The sequence below is a fragment of the Poromitra crassiceps genome, assembly GCF_964638095.1.
Source record: "Poromitra crassiceps genome assembly, chromosome: 17".
NCBI classification, from domain to species: domain Eukaryota; kingdom Metazoa; phylum Chordata; class Actinopteri; order Beryciformes; family Melamphaidae; genus Poromitra; species Poromitra crassiceps.
In genome coordinates, this window is record NC_139635.1 from 26921124 (window position 1) to 26936632 (window position 15509).

A 15509-nucleotide genomic window follows, 5' to 3' on the forward strand; every position below is an offset into this window, starting at 1 on the left:
CTGTGTTTATCTGTTTAAAATCCTCTTAATAATCATTTGTATCACTGTATTACTACTCTGTGGTCAGTAGGCTACATTGATGATATTTTCTTGATGTCATATTCAGTGGAAACTTTCATATATTCAATTGTAAAAATGAGAACATTAGATTGTAAATGGATTATTCCCAGGCACAGATTTGACTGACCTCTGGGTCAAACATGAACGCTATGTAACACATTCAGAATTAACAGAACACATTAAACCAATAAGGCCCGCCCACCTGTCAGCTGATGGCCTGATGAAGACCATGCTGATAAAGGCTTTGAAGTTAGTGGGCACTCCTAGCTCTCCTCTTTTTCACTTTAAGAGTGTCTGAAAGCAAGTGGAGTCTCTTAATTTTTGGACGTACACTAAACACTTCAGTTGAAATCTTTAACGATACAGGACAAACCGAATTCCATTCCATTAGGCCTATCTGGATCGGCCGACAGCTCAAGTTTGTGTTCTTTCTTGCTCTGTTTCAACACAGTAAATATGATCTGCTGTTACTCACCGCTAGTTTTCTTTTCTTTTGAGAGTCTTTTCTCGAAGCTCACTTGAGAATTGGACAGACCCAGGTCTTTTCTCGACTGCAGCAAACAGCAATCTTGTCGCAAGTTACTTTCTCTTTCAATTCCGGAATGTGACGTTTCCTGTTGCTCCGCCTTTTTCTGTGCGGGGGGGGGGGGGGGGGGGTCAAATCAATGTGTTGATTCATTTTTATTCTTACCATTAGAGAGCTGTAGTACCACAAATAGTTGGCACACAAGTTTATTGTGCATTTATTTTTTTATGAACACACATATAAACATGACATCATACAGTGTCATTTGTGATTTGGGCAAACAATGAGCAGCATACAAATATTGTGTTGGATGGATTGGATTGATCCTGTAGGCCTACTTAATATTTTAGTCTTGCACAGAGCAGAGAGAGGGGAAAATAGAGACGAGAGATATGAGATACGGCTCAGGAGAATTCATATGGGATATTGATGTGATCGCTGCGCTGCATACTTGCCCTAAGTCAAATCCTCCTTTGTAATATGATTACTCATTATGGCTATTAAAATTAATGTTGAAGAAAAAATCTTACTTGAGTAGATCAATGTAGCAAGTAAAGGCACTAAGGCAGAGCAAAATCTGCCAACACAACACTTGACAACCTTAAAATGATTAACAGGCATGTTTGTTTGTTTTGTTGTTAGTAAAAAATGATTTTATGTCAAACGTCAAATGCATTTAGATAGATGGAGAAATTGCAAAAAATTATATAATATATAATAGTATTACAAAAGTTGCATCATTATTCCATGTTTGCCACACACACACACACACACACACACACACACACACACACACACACACACACACACACACACACACACACACACACACACACACACACACACACACACACACACACACAGCTCATTCCAATGATTTTCAACCCTTTTCATATCAAGACCTCTAATTTAGTCCACATTAGCGCCACAGACCCCCATTTGATGAGATTGTGTCTCTTGGACCCTGTTATGTGACCAGCCAGTCTCCTCCTCTTCTCGCTCTCTCTCCCCTCCCTCTGGAGTTCCTGCTCTATCTTAATTGCCTGAGCGGCAACACCTGGAGCCAATCAACCCAAGGGTTATTTAAATGGCGGTTGGAGTGGAGAACAGGAGAGCTTGCACACACACACAGAGCAGCGCCTGGAGAGGGTTCTCCTCTCCAGTGGTAATTATTATTTTGTACTTTCTATGTTTGTTGTACTTTGTTTGGTTGTACTTTGTTCTGTTATTTTGTTTATTTGTTTAGGCTGAAGTCCCTGGTAGTTATGTTGTCGTAAGTGATCCTGTTTAATCCTTTGTTCTTTTTGTCTCTTCAGGAAATCTAGCTGGCTTCGACGGCCCAAAGGGGTTGGCCCAGGCCTTTTCCTTAGTTTGGCCGGATCTTCAGCCTCCTTTCTTTATATCATTTGCTACTTTGGTCATTTTCTTCATGTTTGGTTAAAATAAACATTTGAATAATTGTGCAACCTGCCTGGTGTCCTATATATGTTCTGGTCTTCTGTTGAGCCATATTTTATGTGTTGAAGACCATAACAGACCCAAATCTGAGAATATGTTTATTGTTGGATATGATTTTGTCCAGAATTCAAGACTATCTGCTGTACTGTCAACTACTTTTTATAAGTAGCTTTAGTTAACCAAATGTCTCCCTATGATTCTCCTGTTAGCTTTAGTGTAGTTAATTTCTTCCCAGGGTGAAGTATTTGGTAGCTTAAGCCAGGCCCCCTCTTACCTCACTGACCTGCCCCACCACCATACCCCCTCCTACCTCACTGACTTGCTCCACCACCATACCCCCTCCTACCTCACTGACCTGCTCCACCACCATACCCCCTCCTACCTCACTGACTTGCTGCACCACCATACCCCCTCCTACCTCACTGACCTGCTCCACCACCATACCCCCTCCTACCTCACTGACCTGCTCCACCACCATACCCCCTCCTACCTCACTGACCTGCTCCACCACCATACCCCCTCCTATCTCACTGACCTGCTCCACCACCATACCCCCTCCTACCTCACCGACCTGCTCCACCACCATACCCCCTCCTACCTCACCGACCTGCTCCACCACCATACCCCCTCCTACCTCACCGACCTGCTCCACCACCATACCCCCTCCTACCTCACCGACCTGCTCCACCACCATACCCCCTCCCATAGCCTCCGCTCCTCCGATGCAAACCTCTTGTCTCCACCACTCAGGACCAAGCACTGGACCCGGGGTGACAGAGCCGTCTCCCTTGCTGCCCCCTCCCTCTGGAACTCTCTCCCTAAACACATCAGAGACTGCATTAAACTGCCCTGTTAAAAAGGCCATCCCCTTTTCATCCCCTATTATCTATATAAACCCACTACATTATTATCATTCTCACTAATAGGACCTTCATCATTCATTAGTTTATGGGCATTTCATATTTGGGTTGATCAACTATTTGTATTTACCTTACATTTGTAATTTGTGCATCCTATAATGTGTGTATATGTGCATTCTGTCTAAAGAGGAGGTTGAAACCTGTAAATGAGCATAGTTTAAGCTCACATCTCGGGGCAGTATTGATTGTATGTTAAATGGTCAATTGTGTTATGGGAATTGCTGGTATTAGATAATAGTAATTATCTGTTTGTTTCTGTACTGCATATATTGTGTTAGAGAGCCACCTTGTGGTCCATTTGAGTATGGAACTTTGTTCATAGTTATATAGCTCAATTGTTTGGTCACTCAATCCATTTGAGTTATTCATGTTTCCATTGTTTATTTGTTTCTTAGGAAACCACACCTAAAGTAATACCTGTATGCAGGACTACAGAAACACATGGGTTGAATAAAAGGACTAAACCTTCTTTCTTGGACTTTTGATCCTGACTGATCACCTGTGGTGGGCTAGTGACTCTGATCCAGCACATAAGCAGAAGTTCATTAGAATAGCCTCAGTCAGTTCTTCCTTTTTTTCAGCCCACATTCAAATCATTACTAGAAACTCACCTGTGCTTTTAACCTGCGATAACTGTATTGTCTTTTCCCTCATTCTTTGATCATTAGTATTGTGTATTATGTTTTGAATGTGTTGTTTACTTGATCTTTTTAAACCCCCTTGTAAAGCGTCTGAATAACATGAAAAGTGCTCCATAAATACAATGTACTGTTATTAAATTTATTATTATTGTATCCTTAAAACCGTATGTATTCATAAGACTGAACAGACATATGGTTATAGTTTAGAAGAATAGATAAACAGTCAACTTACTAAGAAGGATTCAGGTTCAGGCCGGGCCGGGCTTGTTGTTTTGGACCTGCTAAGCTCTATATTGTATTAGCAAACACTGCAACAGGAAGTCAGCTCTATATTGTATTAACAAACACTGTAACAGGAAGTCAGCTCTGCACGGCCAACGCACACCAGCACGACAAAAGTGGCTTGGAGTCACTGCTCGCTTGGTGCTGCAGCTTGATTGGTTGTCTTGCTGTCTTCTGGCCCCTCCTCACGTCGCTGTCGTTGCTCTCGTCCATCGCCAGGTATCCCAGCATGCTTTGGAAGTTGATGACAGACGCATCCAATACACAATGAATGAATGAACAACTGACTAGTGTCACTGTGGTGTGCATCATGCACCGTTAGAGGAGTGAATAGAGATGTTACAATGAAACTGGAAAATGTGTAGTTTTCACACACTCACTTTAATGATGAAAGAAAAACAGGATATGAAAGGAAATACTGAACTCTTCTTTAACTTTAACCCACCTACACACATGATCTAACTAAATCATTATGTCAACATCACATGAACATGAGCCATAACACCACACATTCTGCCAAGAGGAGGAAAAGGTAAAGAGACAAGATACATCAGTAGTTACTGGTCTTCACTCAGTGGAGACTGAGCCCTACTGAAAGAACACATTGATAATCTTAAAGCAGCTACGAGCAACTTTTTCGATTGTTATTAAACAGTATAATTACAATATTGATGCATCACATCTTACCTATAATAGTAGCTGAGACCAAAGCCGTGTGAATCGGAGATTGCTCCCTTAGAGGATTATTAAGTCTGTGTCTGTCTAAACTCGCGTCAACAGGGGGCTCTCTCTCTCTCTCTCCTTACTGCCGGACCGGCTAAACCCGGAAGTGAAACGCAGCTGCCTGCCTACCCCGTTTGCGCTGCCTAGCAACATAGCATAAACAATGTGAACGCCATGCATACTCTCGCGAACATCTCTCGTTATATTCTAACAGGTTTTTTGGAAGTTATTTTGTGGTTATGGCCGAAGTGGCTGCTGCAAACCGTTTCATTTCACTTCCTGATCTTCCCTGGCCACAGACAGACTAACACTGGCCGATTCACTCGGGGTTCAAGTGAGACTACTCTGCGTTGGTCTCGTCTACTATTAGAGGTAAGATGTGATGCATTGATATTAAATTTAGACTGTTTAATAACAATCGAAAAAGTTGCTCGTAGCTGCTTTAATGTGCTAGACAAGTCTGCAAAGTGTTGTTGTTGTTCTATAAAATAAAATTCAACATTAGACTGGCTGCTAGTTACCTGAAGTCAAAACATGTGCATAAATTGTCTTAACTGACAATGAATCCTGAGGAAAATTAATGATCAGTCTAATCTGTGTGATTAACAGGAGAGATGATCAGAGGGGCGGAGTTTTTACCACCATTATTATTGCAGGGACTGAAGTATGGGGAGAGTTTCTCAGTGAAGGTGCAGCCAGTAAAGGAGTAGATAAGAGCTGCAGCATCTACGTCATAAAAGGAGACCAGACCCTCCTCATAATCCACAAACACCCCGACCTTCTGAGGCTTCATCTTCAGAGAGAGGAGGACAGGAGTGTCAGCAGCAGCTTCGTACACATTTCCATTCCTCAGCAATACAGTCCAGTAGCCATCCTCTGGGCTCAGAGGGGTTTGTCCCTTCCTGTCTATCGAGCCTCTGGCCACTCCCACATCCCAGTCAGTCTTCCCTTTAACCTGGACCTCGTAGTAAAACTTCCCTGAAGAGAAGCTCTGCTTTGCTAAGACACAGGGACCAGAAGAAAATCTCTCTGGGTTGTCTGGGAGATTCTTCTTTACATCACCATCATGTACTTGTTTCCCGTCATCAGACAGGATGAGACGGGGATTTGCTGTATCAGGATCCAGAGTCACATCCACTGTAAACTGCTGGACCCTCTTCAGCTCAACATCAGCAAGCAGCTTCTCCATCTCTTTACTGAGTGTCTCCTCCAGCTGAGCCACAGCTCTCCTAACAGTCCCCTCATATGTTGAGTGGACACTGACCTCTGTCCAGTCCTTGGTGTGTGGAGTGTTCAGGGATGGGAAGCTTTGGAGGAGGTGAAGGTGGTCTTCAGTGTGTGAGAGCTGCTCCACCTCAGCGGTTCTCTTCATCAGCTCACAGATCTCCTGTTCCAGCTCTTTGATGAAGCCTTCACCCTGTTTCTCTGTTGTTTTCTGCTTCTCTTCAATCGTCTCAATCAGCTCAGCCTGACCTCTCTCCACAGACTGCCTCAGAGCAGTGAAGACCCGCACACTGTCTGCTATCTCTCTGTCTGCATTTGCCTTACTGAGCTCTACTGACTGTTTGATCTCATGAATCTTCAGTCGTCTCTCCTGGATCTTCTGCTGAATTTCAGCCTCCGTCTTCCCCAGTTCAGCCTTCTTTCCATCATATTCTTCTTCCAGAGGGACAAAGCGATGTGACCTGTGGTCTGACTCAGTACAGAACTGACAGACACACATCTGGTCCGTCTTGCAGAACAGCTCCAGCGGTCTGTCATGCTTCTTACACATCCTGCCTTCCAGGTTCTCCACAGGATCCATCAGCTTGTGTCGTTTCAGGGCTGAGATTCTCTGATGAGGCTCCAGGTGAGTCTCACAGTAGGAGACCAGACACACCAGGCAGGACTTCTGGGCCTTCTCTTTGGTCCCAGTGCAGACGTCACAGGGAACTTCTCCTGGTTTGGCACTTTGTTGGTCTGGGCAGCTCCTGGCTTTCATCTGAGCTGACTTCCTGAACTGAGCAACCATCTCAGATATGAAAGTATTGACCCGCAGCAGAGGTCTTCTGTCAAAAACCTCTTTACACATGGGACACTGGCACTGGACACTAACATCCCAGTGCTGTGTGATGCAGTTCTTGCAGAAGTTGTGTCCACATGGTGTGGAGACTGGATCAGTGAACACATCCAGACAGATGGAGCACAGAAACTGCTCTTCAGAGAGGAGACTGCTGGCAGCAGACATATCTGAGACCTGAAGGGAAAGTGTGAAATAACAACATTTATTACATCATTCTTGAATGACAATACCTTAAAAGGGGAAATTTAAGTTAGTAAAGTTAAGTTAGTTAAGTAAAGGGGACTACACTCACATTTTATGTACTTTTAAAGTGTCATCGAGGAGGACTAAGTGTGCAATGATTTAAAAAGCCTTCATTGGCATGTCTAGAGACACTGTTGGATTATTGACAATGAACTTAGCTTCATAACACCTAATTATTTCTACTGACTCTGTACAAACAGTGTAGAGACAACCCACCTCAGGTCGCCCTATTTTATCTGACAATGGTTCATTTACCAAACCTGCATGTATTGACTTCATTATACCATAATGAAACTGTCCTATATTGAGGACACAACTGATGTCTTGAATAAAATGTCTGGCCTCAGTAATCTCCATTCACACTTCTTGGTAGCCTATATGCTAACATCTCTATCATGAGTTCATGTCTGCTTTGTGACACGTCCTGATCGGCTGGATATCCAGTTGTTCCTTTACTGTCTTTAACTGCCTGGATCATTCACAATAATGTCTTATCTTTACTGTCTTTAACTGCCTGGATCATTCACAATAATGTCTTATCTTTAGGGACAACATTTACTGTCTTTAACTGCCTGGATCATTCACAATAATGTCTTATCTTTAGGGACAACATTTACTGTCTTTAACTGCCTGGATCATTCACAATAATGTCTTATCTTTAGGGACAACATTTAGTGACTAAAGACTGCATGGTGTTCTAGTTGGCTCAAGTTTTTCTCCCATGACTGTGTTTATCTGTTTAAAACCCTCTTAATAATCATTTGTATCACTGTATTACTACTCTGTGGTCAGTAGGCTACATTGATGATATTTTCTTGATGTCATATTCAGTGGAAACTTTCATATATTAAATTGTAAAAATGAGAACATTAGATTGTCAATGGATTATTCCCAGGCACAGATTTGACTGACCTCTGGGTCAAACATGAACGCTATGTAACATTCAGAATTAACAGAACACATTAAACCAATAAGGCCCGCCCACCTGTCAGCTGATGGCCTGATGAAGACCATGCTGATAAAGGCTTTGAAGTTAGTGGGCACTCCTAGCTCTCCTCTTTGTCACTTTATGAATGTCTGGAAGCAAGTGGAGTCTCTTAATTTTTGGACGTACACTAAACACTTCAGTTGAAATCTCTAAGATACAGGACAAACCGAATTCCATTCCATTAGGCCTATCTGGATCGGCCTACAGCTCAAGTTTGTGTTCTTTCTTGCTCTGTTTCAACACAGTAAATATAATCTGCTGTTACTCACCGCTAGTTTTCTTTTCTTTTGAGAGTCTTTTCTCGAAGCTCACTTGAGAATTGGACAGACCCAGGTCTTTTCTCGACTGCAGCAAACAGCAATCTTGTCGCAAGTTACTTTCTCTTTCAATTCCGGAATGTGACGTTTCCTGTTGCTCCGCCTTTTTCTGTGCGGGGGGGGGGTCAAATCAATGTGTTGATTCATTTTTATTCTTACCATTAGAGAGCTGTTGTACCACAAATAGTTTGCACACAAGTTTATTGTGCATTTATTTTTTTATGAACACTGTATGATGTCATGTTTATATAAACATGACATACAGTGTAATTTGTGATTTGGGCAAACAATGAGCAGCATACAAATATTGTGTTGGATGGATTGGATTGATCCTGTAGGCCTACTTAATATTTTAGTCTTGCACAGAGCAGAGAGAGGGGAAAATAGAGGCGAGAGAGTATGAGATACGGCTCAGGAGAATTCATATTCTCAGTGGGTAGTGGTGGCCCAATGGTTAGAGAAGCGAGCTTGTGACCGGAAGGTCGTCGGTTCAATCCCCGGGACCGGCAGGATAAATCTGGGTGGGGAAAGTGAAAAGGCAGCGCTTGCCCCTCCCTCATTACCACCACTGAGGTGCCCTTGAGCAAGGCCCTTAACCCCAACTGCTCCAGTGGAGCTGATCAGTGGCCAGCAGATCAGACTGTGGTTGTACTGGTCAGCTTCCAGGTATGAATGAGTGTGTGAATGTGAACAGGGCACTCCTGAAAAAGAGAGCATTGCTCTCAGTGAGACTCCCCCTGTATAAATAAAGGTTAAAAAAAAAAAAAAAAAAAAAAATGGGATATTGATGTGATCGCTGCGCTGCATAATTGCCCTAAGTCAAATCCTCCTTTGTAATATGATTACTCATTATGGCTATTAAAATTAATCTTGAACAAAAAATCTTACTTGAGTAGATCAATGTAGCAAGTAAAGGCACTAAGGCAGAGCAAAATCTGCCAACACAACACTTGACAACCTTAAAATGATGAACAGGCATGTTTGTTTGTTTTGTTGTTAGTAAAAATGATTGTATGTCAAACGTCAAATGCATTTAGATAGATGGAGAAATTGCAAAAAACCAGAATAGTATTACAAAAGTTGCGTCATTATTCCATGTTTGCCACACACACACACACACACACACACACACACACACACACACACACACACACACACACACACATTCCCTAGAAGAGCTGAGCTTCTGACCACGGCTGGGTCATATTGACTTCCCCTGTGTGATGGCAGGAACATACAGTGTATTAAGAATTCATGGTGCATGTCTTTGACTGCAACCATCCAAAGGCTGACCCCCTCCTACCTCACCGACCTGCTCCACCACCATACCCCCTCCTACCTCACTGACCTGCTCCACCACCATACCCCCTCCTACCTCACTGACCTGCTCCACCACCATACCCCCTCCTACCTCACTGACCTGCTCCACCACCACCACCATACCCCCTCCTACCTCACTGACCTGCTCCACCACCATACCCCCTCCTACCTCACTGACCTGCTCCACCACTATACCCCCTCCTACCTCACTGACCTCCTCCACCACCATAGCCCCTCCTACCTCACTTACCTGCTCCACCACCATACCCCCTCCTACCTCACTGACCTGCTCCACCACCATAGCCCCTCCTACCTCACCAACCTGCTCCACCACCCTACCCCCTCCTACCTCACTGACCTGCTCCACCACCATAGCCCCTCCTACCTCACCGACCTGCTCCACCACCATACCCCCTCCTACCTCACCGACCTGCTCCACCACCATACCCCCTCCTACCTCACCGACCTGCTCCACCACCATACCCCCTCCCATAGCCTCCGATCCTCCGATGCAAACCTCTTGTCTCCACCACTCAGGACCAAGCGCTGGACCCGGGGTGACAGAGCCGTCTCCCTTGCTGCCCCCTCCCTCTGGAACTCTCTCCCTAAACACATCAGAGACTGCATTAAACTGCCCTGTTAAAAAGGCCATCCCCTTTTCATCCCCTATTATCTATAAACCCACTACCTTATTATCATTCTCACTAATAGGACCTTCATCATTCATTAGTTTATGGGCATTTCATATTTGGGTTGAGCAACTATTTGTATTTACCTTACATTTGTAATTTGTGCATCCTATGTATGTATATGTGCATTCTGTCTAAAGAGGATGTTGAAACCTGTAAATCAGCATAGTTTAAGCTCACATCTCGGGGCAGTATTGATTGTATGTTAAATGGTCAATTGTGTTATGGGAATTGCTGGTATTAGATAATAGTAATTATCTGTTTGTTTCTGTACTGCATATATTGTGTTAGAGAGCCACCTTGTGGTCCATTTGAGTATGGAACTTTGTTCGTAGTTATATAGCTCAATTGTTTGGTCACTCAATCCATTTGAGTTATTCATGTTTCCATTGTTTATTTGTTTCTTAGGAAACCACACCTAAAGTAATACCTGTATGCAGGTAGTGCTGCACGATTTGGGGAAAAGGTGCGATTAGCGATTAGGGTGGACAATATTGCGATTGCGATTGTGATTGCGATATAATAAACAAGAGTTTTTTTTTTTTTTTTTTTTTTTTACCTTTATTTATACAGGGGGAGTCTCACTGAGAGCAATGCTCTCTTTTTCAGGAGTGCCCTGTTCACATTCACACACACATTCATACCTGGAAGCTGACCAGTACAACCACAGTCTGATCTGCTGGCCACTGATCAGCTCCACTGGAGCAGTTGGGGTTAAGGCCTTGCTCAAGGGCACCTCAGTGGTGGTAATGAGGGAGGGGCAAGCGCTGCCTTTTCACTTTCCCCACCCAGATTTATCCTGCCAGTCCCGGGGATTGAAGCTCGCTTCTCTAACCGTTGGGCCACCACTGCCACTAGGTATCTAGGGATGTGCCGGCATGAGTTTTTGACGGTATGATAACCTTGGACAAAAATACCACGGTTTCACATATCACAGACTAAAATAGCCTACATGAAATATGTTACAATTTAAAATATATTAAAACTAAAAAAATAAAACAATTTGAAATTAAATTATCTTTACAAAAAAATAAAACATTTTGAGACATTTGCCTGTCCCAAACATGTAAAAAAGAAACACCAGTCAAATAGAAACTGCACTGTGTTACAGCACATAGAAGATGGCTCAGCAAAGTTGCAAAGTTAGTTACATGTCTGTCCAGCAATACTAATGAATGATACACCCCGTTTATTTATTTTGTAGCGACAGATGGCCTTAAACGCCACACTCACATGACGCTTCTTGAGAGAGAGAGGTGAGAACGTGCAGCAGACTTTTAACGAGGGGACCATGAAGGCGTCATGTGACAGGCTAGTTAGCTAGCTAGCCTGGAGGTGATGCTGCCAGTGCTGGCAGCTGCGACAGTGTTTTGCTATCAACCTTGTTAATCTCGTTATATTCTTCATCACAGCGGGTCATCCCCACTGTGTACTTAATCGCGCACTAGTTCTGCATAAGCACCTGCAGCTCTCTCCTTATTTTACTGACGTTCTCACTGATCACACGGCTGTTTACATGCGTTTCTGAACGAACGGCTAGCTAGTTATTAGCATAGCTTGCTGTTAGCGATCATGGATGTTCTCTCTCGCCCTCTCTGTAGATAATATGTACCTTGCTGCACATAACATTACTTATTTGCGGGAGTGCATGGGAGAAGTCTCCCGCTAGTATTGATGCCCAGTGTGATGGCTGAGAAACGTGTGTTTGCTGCGTCGCGTGTAACGTTAGTTTAAAGGAGGCTCTCACACACACACACACACACACACACACACTCAAAAAGACGTGAAAAAAATAAAATAATCGCACACTTTTGCGGTTATGCAATCGCACGTGCTGACATCGCGATTGCGATTTGATTAATCGTGCAGCACTATATGCAGGACTACAGAAACACCTGGGTTGAATAAAAGGACTAAACCTTCTTTCTTGGACTTTTGATCCTGACTGATCACCTGTGGTGGGCTAGTGACTCTGATCCGGCACATAAGCAGAAGTTCATTAGAATAGCCTCAGTCAGTTATTCCTTTTTTTCAGCCCACATTCAAATCATTACTAGAAACTCACCTGTGCTTTTAACCTGTGATAACTGTATTGTCTTTTCCCTCATTCTTTGATCATTAGTATTGTGTATTATGTTTTGAATGTGTTGTTTACTTGATCTTTTTAAACCCCCTTGTAAAGCGTCTGAATACCATGAAAAGTGCTCCATAAATACAATGTACTGTTATTAAATTTATTATTATTGTATCCTTAAAACCGTATGTATTCATAAGACTGAACAGACACATGGATATAGTTTAGAAGAATAGATAAACAGTCAACTTACTAAGAACGATTTGGGTTCAGGCCGGGCCGGGCTTGTTGTTTTGGACCTGCTAAGCTCTATATTGTATTAGCAAACACTGCAACAGGAAGTCAGCTCTATATTGTATTAGCAAACACTGCAACAGGAAGTCAGCTCTATATTGTATTAGCAAACACTGCAACAGGAAGTCAGCTCTATATTGTATTAGCAAACACTGCAACAGGAAGTCAGCTCTGCACGGCCAACGCACACCAGCACAACAAAAGTGGCTTGGAGTCACTGCTCGCTTGGTGCTGAAGCTTGATTGGTTGTCTTGCTGTCTTCTGGCCCCTCCTCACGTCGCTGTTGTTGCTCTCATCCATCGCCAGGTATCCCAGCATGCTTTGGAAGGAGATGACAGACGCATCCAATACACAATGAATGAATGAACAACTGACTAGTGTCACTGGTGTGCATCATGCACCGTTAGAGTGAATAGAGATGTTACAATGAAACTGGAAAATGTGTCGTTTTCACACACTCACTTTAATGATCAAAGAAAAACAGGATATGAAAGAATACTGAATTCTTCTTTAACTTTAACCCCCCCCACATGATCTAACTAAATCATTATGTCTACATCACATGAACATGAGCCATAACACCACACATTCTGCCAAGAGGAGGAAAAGGTAAAGAGACAAGATACATCAGTAGTTACTGGTCTTCTCTCAGTGGAGACTGAGCCCTATTGAAAGAACACATGAATAATCTTCAAATGTGCTAGACAAGTCTGCAAAGTGTTGTTGTTGTTGTTGTTTTTGTTGTTGTTGTTGTTCTATACAATACAATTCAACATTAATGGTTATTAGTTACCTGAAGACAAAACAACATATGTGTAAACTGTCTTAACTGACAATGAATCCTGAGGCAAATTACTGATCAGTCTAATCTGTCTGATTGACAGGAGAGATGATCAGAGGGGCGGTGTTTCTACCACCATTAGTTTTGCAGGGACAGAAGTATGGGTAGAGTTTCTCAGTGAAGGTGAAGCCAGTAAAGGAGTAGATAAGAGCTGCAGCATCTACGTCATAAAAGGAGACGAGACCCTCCTCATAATCCACAAACACCCCCACCTTCTGAGGCTTCATCTTCAGAGAGAGGAAGACAGCAGCAGCTGTGTACTTATTTCCATTCCTCAACACTACAGTCCAGTAGCCTTTCTCAGGACTCAGTGTGATCAATTCCTTCCTGTTGATCGACCCTCTGGCCACTCCTACATCCCAGTCAGTCTTCCCTTTAACCTGGACCTCGTAGTAAAACTTCCCTGAAGAGAAGCTCTGCTTTGCTAAGACACAGGTACAAAAAGAAAATCTCTCTGGGTTGTCTGGGAGATTCTTCTTTACATCACAATGATGTACTTGTTTCCCATCATCAGACAGGATGAGCCAGGGATTTGCTGTATTAGGATCAAGAGTCACATCCACTGCAAACTGCTGGACCCTCTTCAGCTCAACATCAGCAAGCAGCTTCTCCATCTCTTTCCTGAGTGTCTCCTCCAGCTGAGCCACAGCTCTCCTCACAGTCCCCTCATATGATGAGTGGACACTGACCTCTGTCCAGTCTTTGGTGTGTGGAGGAGTGTTCAGGGATGGGAAGCTTTGGAGGAGGTGAAGGTGGTCTTCAGTGTGTGAGAGCTGCTCCACCTCAGCGGTTCTCTTCATCAGCTCACAGATCTCCTGTTCCAGCTCTTTGATGAAGCCTTCACCCTGTTTCTCTGTTGTTTTCTGCTTCTCTTCAATCGTCTCAATGAGCTCAGCCTGACCTCTCTCCACAGACTGCCTCAGAGCGGTGAAGACCTGCACACTGTCTGCTATCTCTCTGTCTGCATTTGCCTTACTGAGCTCTACTGAGTGTTTGATCTCATGAATCTTCAGTCGTCTCTCCTGGATCTTCTGCTGAATTTCAGCCTCTGTCTTCCCCAGCTCAGCCTTCTTTCCTTTATATTCTTCTTCCAGAGGAACAAAGCGATGTGACTTGTGGTCTGACTCAGTACAGAACTGACATACACACATCTGGTCAGTCTTGCAGAACAGCTCCAGCGGTCTGTCATGCTTCTTACACATCCTGTCTTCCAGGTTCTCCACAGGATCCATCAGCTTGTGTCTCTTCAGGCCTGAGATTCTCTGATGAGGCTCCAGGTGAGTCTCACAGTAGGAGGTCAGACACACCAGGCAGGACTTCAGGGCCTTCTCTTTGGTCCCAGTGCAGACGTCACAGGGAACTTCTCCTGGTTTGGCACTTTGTTGGTCTGGGCAGCTCCTGGCTTTCATCTGAGTTGACTTTCTGAACTGAGCAACCATCTCAGATATGAAAGTATTGACCCGCAGCAGAGGTCTTCTGTCAAAAACCTCTTTACACATGGGACACTGGCACTGGACACTAACATCCCAGTGTTGTGTGATACAGTTCTTGCAGAAGTTGTGTCCACATGGTGTGGAGACTGGATCAGTGAACACATCCAGACAGATGGAGCACAGAAACTGCTCTTCAGAGAGGAGACTGCTGGCAGCAGACATATCTGAGACCTGAAGGGAAAGTGTGAAATAACAACATTTATTACATAATTCTTGAATGACAATACCTTAAAAGGGGAAATTTAAGTTAAAAAAAAGGGGGACTACACTCACACTTTATGTACTTTTAAAGTGTCATCGAGGAGGACTAAGTGTCCAATGATTTAAAAAGCCTTCATTGGCATGTCTAGAGACACTGTTGGATTAATGACAATGAACTTAGCTTCTGTTGAACACCTCATTATTTCTACTGACTCTGTACAAACAGCCTAGAGACAACCCACCTCAGGTCGCCCTATTTTATATGACAATGGTTAATTTACCAAACCTGCATGTATTGACTTCATTATACCATAATGAAACTGTCCTATATTGAGGACACAACTGATGTATTGAATAAAATGTCTGGCCTCAGTAAT

General features: G+C 43.4%; 1 protein-coding gene across 1 annotated transcript; it reads right to left on the minus strand.

The window, feature by feature from the left end:
* Positions 1-5199: 5199 nt before the first annotated feature.
* LOC310792303 (uncharacterized protein) lies at positions 5200-15093 on the minus strand (the record flags this gene model as incomplete). Its single annotated transcript, XM_083654026.1, has 4 exons — positions 5200-6837; positions 10024-10145; positions 12816-12916; positions 13472-15093. 4 exons carry the CDS (start codon positions 15091-15093, stop codon positions 5200-5202), a joined length of 3483 nt encoding a protein of 1160 aa, XP_083510152.1.
* Positions 15094-15509: the final 416 nt, after the last annotated feature.